The 10,693-nt window shown below is 37.1% G+C and overlaps 1 protein-coding gene across 5 annotated transcripts in view; it reads left to right on the top strand.

Moving 5' to 3' along the window:
* Positions 1–4: 4 nt before the first annotated feature.
* The window catches only part of PDHX (pyruvate dehydrogenase complex component X), a 52,416-nt gene continuing 41,727 nt past the window's right edge, over positions 5–10,693 (top strand). For 2 of the 5 annotated variants that reach the window (XM_007426425.4, XM_088145782.1), the window contains exons 1-2: positions 91–1,455; positions 7,660–7,743. In XM_007426425.4, the coding sequence (XP_007426487.1) occupies positions 1,314–1,455; positions 7,660–7,743 (226 nt within the window). In that variant the 5' untranslated portion in view covers positions 91–1,313. Of the gene's footprint in view, positions 1,456–7,659; positions 7,744–10,693 lie in introns of all 5 variants that reach the window. The other 3 variants (XM_015887779.3, XM_088145783.1, XM_088145784.1) reach the window with 3 other exon arrangements.

Raw genomic sequence — 10,693 nt, 5'->3', positions numbered from 1 at the left:
ACCTGGACGACCGCAGCGCCGAGAGTCGAGCGCCTATGAGTTGGATCCGTTGCGTCGTTACTAAATGAGCCGTAGTCAATGAAAAAGGACGTACTCCCGAGAAGAGACGTATAGTTGCGAACGTGACTCCAAATACTTCGCCGCGAGGATAACTTTTCTTTTTCTAGTACCCATTCTTAGCACGTAACAGTTCTTTAATTGTCCACGTCGCGCTTTGATTTGGTTAAATTGGGGGGGGGAGATGGATGAGGCTTTTGCCCCCAGGTCGGAAGAGTACACACGAATTTAGATTAATAAAATAACGGTGAATCCCACCCTGTCCAACCTTTCTTCACCTCCAGCTACCTGACTAGATATTTTCCAACTGACTGGATCGCTTGTTATTTCCTCCTGAACATACCTAATGATCTTCCCTCCTTTTATTATTTCAAAATGGTTTACCTCTCCCCCAAAAAGCATGTTAAATCTCAGAAGATTACTGATGCCAAGCAACTGGCAGATCGCAAAATCTGCATTTAACAGATTTTAAATTGCTACTTTCTTTACCTGCTATGTATAGGATAACCAAGTAGACTTCTGAAGGAAGTATTATTCTGGTCTAACAACTGGTCAGATGACTCATGAGATTGAACCTATCAGCCAATATATTTGAATTTTTTCCCTCATAATTTCCTTTAATGTTTGCTATTCTGTTGATATGCAGTATAAAAATCAGTGTAAGAGATGATATTATAGTACATGCAGTTTTTGCCCTTTGCGAAGTAGCAATAAAGAAATGAGGCTTGGTGTGGGAAGAATTGTCAAAGACACACATATAACTGCTTTACTCTGAAATACTGGGAGGAGGTGAACTGTGGCCTGATATACCTACAGAAGGAGCTGGTTTAGGTAGTGCTCATGATGTCTCATGTTTTTTTTTAAAAAGCCCTTGAAATAGAAAACTTGTAGTGAAAGAAGTGGACTAAGTCAGAATGGCTTCTTCCTCATTTTTTCATGGCAATCACTGTAGACCGGTGTTTCTCAACCTTGGCAACTTTAAGATGTGTGGACTTGAATTCCCAGCCAGCAAGGTTGCCAAGGTAGAGAAACACTGCTGTAGATAAATGGAACTCTCATCTGCTTTCTGCTTAGTGCAAATTACACTTTCACAGAAGGTTTTTTTTCCCCCCTTCAGAGAATGCCACTTGAATGTAGGACTAGCGTGTCCGCGTGCGAGTTCAGGCAGAAAAGACGCCTTGCCGTGATGAGAGTATCTTTTTTTTCAGGCAATGCAATAGACAGCCTGGCCTGGGAAGGGGAGGGAAAAGGGGAAGATGGCAGCCTCCTTGAAGCTGATGCACCGCTGCAGAGGAACGATCAATCTCATGCTGGGCAGGAATTTAATGCGAGGGACCCTCAGTTCCTTGTCCCAGGCGGTGGGCTGCAAATTTTTACACACGACCCCGGAAACCTTGGGTGAGCACCTGATTATTCGCGGGGAAACTGCTCTCTTAATTATTTGTTGGCAAACCTGGGGATTTGGTTGGGTGAAGGCAGCAGGGATGGGGCTGTGCTTCTACAGGCGTGGGCGGTTCAAAAAAAAAAAAATAGCAAGAATAGGACGGGTGCCAAACAGCGAGGACGTGGAGCTAAATGTATATTTTGTATTGCTTTGATTCCGTGGTATAGAGAAGGCTGTTGCAAGTGGCTGAGGAGGTTGAATTATGAGCTTTAGGATGGGCAGGAGCCTTCTGTTAATGTACGTCCATTTCTTGCCGTCATTTGTGTCACTGAGGACTTTCTTTCAGAATCAACAGAGTAATTTTAGAAGTTTGTCTTAGCGATATAATGTAGGCCAAAGGGGAGGGGGTACTTATATTTAGGTCATAACAGGGATCCCAAGAGTGGGTTGGCTGCCTTTTGTGAAATGAAATGCTTATGTAAGCATATTTTATATTGTTTCTCAGCTTGAATATAAGTCTTGAAAAAGTTAATCATACAGTGTAAGCAATAAATGTAGAGAAGCAAAACACTGCCACCATGTTTTGCTTCCTGTTACATATTAAGAGCAAGGTTTGCAAAATAGTGGGGGGAAAAACTCTGGTAATTTCAGGCAGAATGCTAAGGGTTAAAAATGTGTTTCAATTATGCATTACATTTATAGTCCAGCCACATTTCAAACTTTCAGCGCCCTTCATGCATATACCTTAGGTTTAATAGGAGCACAATATTATTGTATATTGTGAATTCATATTTAAAAGATGTATTTCTGTTCTTTAGTCCAAAAGGATTCTCTCAGATAAAGTGGCAGATAGTTGACAGGAAGTAAATCTGACTAGGATGACTGAGGTTTATTTCCAGATACAATCTAAAATGAGGACTTCATAGTCTTACATACTGATCCAATCTCTCTGTGCATGCAAATATATTAGTGTACTATTTTTAATAAATTCACATACAGATTTTGCTTTAAAGTGAACTAAGCTGTGGAAGAATAGTAAAGGACATAGTTATTTCAGAGATTTCCATGCATTTACTGATACAAGAGAAAGTTGCTTAGCATAAAAACTACTCTTCTGCTAAAGGTGAATACTTTCAGTTCTGCTCCACTCAAGTCCAACAATATACAGCATAAGAGCTGAACAACAATCTTATGATTCTGGCTCAAAGAATGTCTGAAGGCCCAAGATAAAATTCAGCAGATGATGCTAACGCTCTTTGCTTTGAGCTGTGCCAGACTGGAAGAGTTTTTACTGGCTTAGAGGTGGGAAATGCTGGCCTCCATATGTTGCTGAACTACAACTCCCAATAACCCTTATTATTAGCAGTACAAGCTGGATCTAGGTGGTAGCTATAGTTCAGCAACAGTTGTTGGGTCATAGGTTTGCCACTTATCTCACAGAACTGAGTTATCAGTCTCTTTGAAATTCACTATAAATTCAGACTTTCACATTCATTGCAAAAAGGAGTGATCTCTTTATTATTTAGAAGTAAAGTATACCATATGCACAAATTTGTCATTGAACTATTAAGGTGTCCCCTCTCTAATCATGCTGTAGAGTTACCTGTGTTGTTTTTCAGCATTTACATTAATTTTGACCTGCAGGTGGCAGAAATATATTATTATACTTGTACAATTATTACAAAGGTATATTTTTTTATATATCAATTTTTTATATCAAATATAGTATTTGTACTGGGAGAGTGCTTTTAGGCTGACATACGTATGGTTGATACAAACTGAATATTAAAAGAACTAATTAAGACATTTATCTTACAGTTAGTACACTGACCACTTGTAATAAACCACTGTACAGTAATATCTATCAAGGCATGTATTAGTTTCTTAGTTATAAGATAACAATATATTAATCTTATATTAATAGAATCATAGGGTTGGAAGAGATCTTGGAAGTCTTCTGGTCCAGTCTCCCAGACATTCCTGTATAAATATCTTGTGACATACACAGTAGTTGAATAAAAAGTAACGCATCCACCTCCATAGTTTTAGTTTAAATAGGGATATTTTAATAAATGAAGTAGGTCAATAGTCCTTGAAATGAACTCTTTTCTTACCTCTCTTTATTTCACCACATAATCACCACCATTCACTACACTTCTGCCAACAATGGACAAACTTCTTAAAGTTGTCACAAAAGACTCCATGGTTTGTCTCTTCAACAGTCCTTTCCATCTCTTCATTTGAGTCAGACACATGCCCACAAGGCTATTCCTTGAATTTGGGGAAAAGGTGGAAGTCTCATGGTGCCAAGACTAGATTGTATGACAGATGGAATAAAATGGAGAGATTCAACATTGTAGTTGCCTTTTGGGTGGCTTGTGAGGTGTGAGGTCTAGTGTTGGTAATTTGCAGCAAAATTTCCTTCTTCTGTATCTGAACTCTGCTTAACCAGTCTTTCAATGTTTTGAGCAGTGTTTCTCAACCTTTGCAACTTTAAGAGGTATGGACTTCAGCTCCCAGAATTCCCCAGCCAGCGTGGATGGCTGGGGAATTCTGGGAATCGAAGTCCACACATCTTAAAGTTGCAAAGGTTGAGAAACACTGATTTTGAGCATCGCAGTGTAGTGCTCTGTGTTGATACAGGCATCAGGGTCAAGGAAATCCATGTAAATAACACCATCTGCAACCCAAAAAACTATAATCATGTGTTTTCCTGTCAAAACCTGATTTAAAACCAAAAAGGATTGTAAATTCAGTTTGTTCAATCAAGGTTAAAATATATATTTTTTCTTCTAGTAGCTTTTAATGGGTTTTCTTTAACCAGGGTTGAATGTCTAGGCTTTAAAGATTTACTATTAGATAATATATGGGAAGAAGGGATTTTTTGTTGTATGATCAGAGAAAGTGATGGGTTATGATGTTAAAATTAAAGAAAAGTGTTAAATTTGCAAAGAAATTTCTGAGAGGAGGCAAAGAGAAAATGATAAATTAGTTTGTGGGATATGATTTGAAGGGTTTAGAGATTAAGATTTTCTGGTAGCGCTTAATAGGATTTATAGGTTTGCTTATACAGTGGGGCAAAAAAGTATTTAGTCAGCCACCAATTGTGCAGGTTCTCCCACTTAAAAAGATGAGAGAGGCCTGTAATTTTCATCATAGGTATACCTCAACTATGAGAGACAAAATGAGAAAAAAAATCCAGAAAATCACATTGTCTGATTTTTAAAGAATTTATTTGCAAATCATGGTGGAAAATAAGTATTTGGTCACCTACAAACAAGCAAGATGTCTGGCTCTCACAGACCTGTAACTACTTCTTTAAGAGGCTCCTCTGTCCTCCACTCATTACCTGTAGTAATGGCACCTGTTGGACCTTGTTATCAGTATAAAAGACACCTGTCCACAACCTCAAACAGTCACACTCCAAACTTCACTATGGCCAAGACCAAAGAGCTGTTGAAGGACACCAGAAACAAAATTGTAGACCTGCACCAGGCTGGGAAGACTGAATCTGCAATAGGCAAGCAGCTTGGTGTGAAGAAATCAACTGTGGGAGCAATAATTAGAAAATGGAAGACATACAAGACCACTGATAATCTCCCTTGATCTGGGGCTCCATGCAAGATCTCACCCCGTGGGGTCAAAATGATCACAAGAACGGTGAGCAAAAATCCCAGAACCACATGGGGGACCTAGTGAATGACCTGCAGAGAGCTGGGACCAAAGTAACAAAGGCTACCATCAGTAACACACTACGCCGCCAGGGACTCAAATCCTGCAGTGCCAGATGTGTCCCCCTACTTAAGCCAGTACATGTCTGGGCCCGTCTGAAGTTTGCTAGAGAGCATTTGGATGATCCAGAGGAGGATTGGGAGAATGTCATATGGTCAGATGAAACCAAAGTAGAATGTTTTGGTCTAAACTCAACTTGTTGTGTTTGGAGGAGGGAGAATGCTGAGTTGCATCCAAAGAACACCATACCTACTGTGAAGCATGGGGGTGGAAACATCATGCTTTGGGGCTGTTTTTCTGCAAAGGGACCAGGACGACTGATCCGTGTAAAGGAAAGAATGAATGGAGCCATGTATCGTGAGATTTTGAGTGAACACCTCCTTCCATCAGCAAGGGCATTGAAGATGAAACGTGGCTGGGTCTTTCAGCATGACAATGATCCCAAACACACCGCCCGGGCAACGAAGGAGTGGCTTCGTAAGAAGCATTTCAAGGTCCTGGAGTGGCCTAGCCAGTCTCCAGATCTCAACCCCATGGAAAACCTTTGGAGGGAGTTGAAAGTCCGTGTTGCCCGGCGACAGCCCCAAAACATCACTGCTCTAGAGGAGATCTGCATGGAGGAATGGGCCAAAATAGCACAGCAACAGTGGGTGAAAACCTTGTGAAGACTTACAGAAAACGTTTGACCTCTGTCATTGCCAACAAAGGATATATAACAAAGTATTGAGATGAACTTTTGATATTAACCAAATACTTATTTTCCACCATGATTTGCAAATAAATTCTTTAAAAATCAGACAATGTGATTTTCTGGATTTTTTTTCCCATTTTGTCTCTCATAGTTGAGGTATACCTATGATGGAAATTACAGGCCTCTCTCATCTTTTTAAGTGGGAGAACTTGCACAATTGGTGGCTGACTAAATACTTTTTTGCCCCACTGTAGATATAAAATATAGGAAGAAGAGATTTTGTTGTTGTATTTTTAGAGAAAACATGTGCAAAAGAAGAGATATTTCTTCTTCAGGCCTGCCCCTTCCCTGTCAATCATTTAGGCAGAAATAGGCTTTTTTTAGGGTAGGCATGCTGGATGAGGAGGAATGGGTTTCTGTCCCTCTGCTGCTGGCATGGAATTGCAAGTTAATATTTGGGTGGGGGGTAAATTATTTATAGTCTCTTATAAAGTTGAAAATAAGTCCCTTGGCAGGTAAGTACATCTCTCATGGATTATTTGGACTCCATGTATAGGTTTAAGTTAATTCATCACAGTAGTATTATCCATCTAAAATGAAACCACATTTCACAATATGATCTGCTTTTGAAACATCATGTCAAGCTACCTTTCTTGCTTAATCCATACCTACAATTTCTCTGCTAGTCATATTGTAATAATGCTAAATAATTCACAGGTCAGTTACTATGACTGTTTTTCTTTACAGATTTGTTTAATTTGGATTTGTTATACATTGTTTAAGCCTAATGTGAGATCAGTTTGAGGCTAATACAAGATTACACTAAAAACCCCACAAATCTTCAAAATATTTTGTTTTTTATTAATATTGATGTTTCCCACAGAAATGAAATTAGAATACATTCCAGACTATTACATGAAATACTTATAACATGAAACTATGTAGCATCAGTAAATAGTTTTGTTTCCTGATCATATTATTTAGCAGTGTACTTAGATCACTGGTTCCTATTCCCTTCCTTAGGGAACTAAAGACTAGTACATTGCTTTTGGCAACTTTTGTAGGTCCATCATCTAAGGCTTTAAATATCTTTATATAGCCAATAGCCGAAGATAGTTAAATTTATATGCTAAAAACAGTTAGTTTGCTCTTTCAAAATGATACTACTGACATTATATTTGCCAGCAGTTGGTCTGCTGATGGGAAAATTGTAAGATTTAATGAGAAGATTGAGTACAGTATCTTACATGTCCCCCAAATCTCCCCACTCAGTCAGACCATCTGCAGTGGCCTCGGAAACATCACAGACAGACTGAGAATGTCTCCTTTCCTTTCCCATGACAAATATGGCAGTAAGACATCTTGTGAAAAGGAGCTTTTGAAAACTGTTGGAAGGAATAGGTTTTGTCTTTCAGAACCTAGTTCTGTATTTCACTTTTTAATATGTTCCACCCAATCTACCTTTTGCAATGCCAATGAGTACCTATTAGGTTAAGGGTATGATATGATGAGGTCAACTCAGTAAGCTTGTGGTACAACTTTCTTCACAATCCACAGTTACTCTGCCTTCACTTAATAGCAATTCTTTATACAACAACTACATGAATAACATTTAGCACACATTATGGTTCTGTGAATTTGGTAGAGCTTGCAGAAGCGTCACATATCTGGTGGTTCTTAACGCAGCTGGTGGAACTTGCTTCTCTGCATACATTTACAGATTAGGATTTACTATGTTGGCTCTTCTCATGAAAATGAAACAATACTGACAATGATATGTTTTTTCTCCTCCCAGGTATCCCTGCTATTAAAATCATTATGCCTGCTTTATCACCTACAATGGAAGAAGGAAATATAGTGAAATGGCTGAAAAAAGAAGGCAAGTCTGAGCCTTCAGAATACTGTTTTGAATAGTGAAAGTTTAATATTTTATATTTTCCAATACAATCTTCTCCTGCTTCCTTTTTCCATCAAAAATTGATTGTCATGATGCTGCTATTCCATTGATTGCTATTTGCTGTGGATTTAGCATACATAATTTTATCAGTTTTACAGAGTATTGAAGGTGTAAGTAATCTATTTATTTATTAAATTTGAGTTGGTCCTTAACAAGCTTTGGCTGGATGTATAGGATAAACAGTTATTTTATGATTATGGGATAAATAAAGGAATTAAATTATGAAAAAGAAACTTATTAATCCATTTTCTATTTATACATAAGCAGTTTCTGAGGAAAAACTGAAAAGTATTTACAATTGCTGATGTAACTAAAATCTCATGATGTAAGTACTCTGGATACAAGTTTCCATTTGCAGAAGACTTCAGCTACCAAAAAGGCTGGCTTTGTTTGCATTGAATTCTATATCCAGTCCATATGCAACAGAAATAAGTGATAAAATGTTGAAGTGCCATTTTTAAAAACTTCCCTGTGTGTAAACCAATGCTTCTTCATTAGCAGAAAATTATTGCAGCAAATATTACATATGGCTGAACTCTTGGTCTGTAATAATTATGTTAAAATGTGAATTAAAATACAGGTAGCATTTATTGCTACTTCTTGATAACATAAATTATGATGTTGGGAATCTCTTGATTGTCAACTCCAATAACATGGTCCTTTATTTCCATTCTAAAAATGTGGGACTGATTTGATCAACATCTTGGTTTGTTCATGTTATTTGTAAAAGTTTAAACTCAGCCTCACTGTGTATGTTCCTGAGCTTAGTTTTTTAAACCTAGTGATTTTAAATGTCTTCATAACTTCTTGATATCTCTCAGACTTTGGATCTCATCTCATATCTAGGAGTATGTGTTCTATATTCAGAGAGACACCATATAACTGAGTGTTTACATTCTGAGAACTGTATTCTGAACTGAAAACAATTATTATGATACTGATTTAGTGAAATAATGGTAAATCCTGTGAAAGTCTCTTAGTATTTTTTTAATTCCTCCAATTTCTTGGGTTTTATTATAGTAATATTTTAGACACATATGGAACAAATTGCATTTTTGAACTTACTGAATAAATAGCTCATTATTTTCTCCTCCTCTTTTTTTTCTTCAGATTTATTATAGCTATCCCCTCCAAAAGACTCTCTTAAATGAAATGTCCACAGAAATCAAATACTGATTTTGAAACATTTCCAGTGACTGTTGTTTACAGTTTCCATTCCAAAGGCACATGATTTACCTGCATCGCTACCCTTCAATATTCTCTGTATTTTGTTTTTACATAAATGTAATAGAGGAAGTAGAAGTCAATGTTCTACATGTCATTTTAGTGACCTGGTTATTAACATTCTCATCATAATTGCTCAATATTTAAGTCTTTCATGTAGAAAATTATGAAAAATCCAATTTAGGGCTTAGGCAAGTCAGTTTGTTTACTTACAGGTAAGATGATTCAGTGACCACCTCCTTTTTTAATAAAATTGTCATTGCACACAATGTCAGTCACAGAATAAACCTTTGTTACTGCAGTTTTCTAAAGAGGAAGTACTGTACGTAGTAGATGTTTTGACTCCAGAACCATTCAGGATCCTATCCAGATTAACAGTTTAGTTCATTTTGAATGGAAGGCATCTAACCAACCTTCAGTAGACAAAGTTCTGGATCCATTAACTTATTAACATACAGAAACCAAAAGACATATGATCCTGAATTTAGGAGAAAATGCTAGCTAAATCATTTCATTTTAAAGATAGTATTGCATGTAGAAAACTTCTTCCGTTTGTTTTTAATTTCTGAAATGAAATACATATTTCTAAAAGGATTTTTGCTTCCCTCAGGAGCTTCTGAAAGCAATTTCAGATTACTTCTTAAATTTGTTTTGTGTGTGTGCGTATGTGTTAAAAAAAGGGAGAAACAGGACAGTACTGCTTATCTAGAGAGATTTTTAATATTAAAATATTAGTTTGCATGAAATTTCTGTTTAGAAGCTCAATGCAATGTATTATTTAGGAAAATTTTGTTTATTCTTAACTACCTGGTGTCCTTTACTGAAACAAGGCAGTGACCCCTCTCTTAAAATTTCAGTCTTTATTCTCTACTGTTGGATAAATTTAGTTTCTTTCTCTTAGGAACATTGGCATTTCTCCTGTAGTTGCCCCTTTTGTACCTTTTCCTTTTAATGCTGGATATTGCCATGAAATCTTTTCTGTAAACTTCCTTTGAATCAGGCTCTCATCCTTCATTTCTTTTGCTGATTTATACAATTTCCATCATTCCTAGTTAGCATTCGGAGAGTTGCAATCTTAGCACATTTGGAAAGAACCACATTGGGGAAGGCTTATACATACCAATTAATTAATCTTTCTGTACTGAATTAGATTTGCAAGCGATTCTTAATACAAGTGGTTGTACATCAGACAGTGGTCAATATCACTTTCTTTTCCTTCTCTCACAGTTTTTTAGATATGGGCAAAAACAATAAAGGTAAGGAAGCCATATGGATTCTCACTCAGTGCCACAAGCCGTATTAATTTTATCCCTAATTTACCTTGTTGATACTATTCTTACTTGACCAGATGTTACTTTTCAGTTTTTGAACCTATTCTTTGTCCTAGTTCCTCATGTACTTTGTACTTGGCTTTCTTCTCTTCTAGAACCAGCCACATGGTGAACTTGTTCATGAATAAAGCTGCAACTGGCAATCACGAATGTTGGAGACACCTAGAATTTGAACATTTAATACAGGAAGTTGCTGTGAGTTCCTGCTAGAATCAGGAACTCATAGTAATAGGATTGTATTTAATTTAAAAATATGGTAATGAGGGACTGATAATACTTGTAATGCCCATTATACTACTATATGTCTTGTAAATGTT

This window comes from Python bivittatus, unplaced genomic scaffold (assembly GCF_059951505.1).
Source record: "Python bivittatus isolate LINGU-HERP-01145 unplaced genomic scaffold, Pbiv_v1 ctg000480_np1212, whole genome shotgun sequence".
In the NCBI taxonomy this organism is placed as follows: domain Eukaryota; kingdom Metazoa; phylum Chordata; class Lepidosauria; order Squamata; family Pythonidae; genus Python; species Python bivittatus.
The sequence above is the reverse complement of the archived record's forward strand: the minus strand, read 5'-3'. Positions and strand labels throughout refer to the sequence as shown.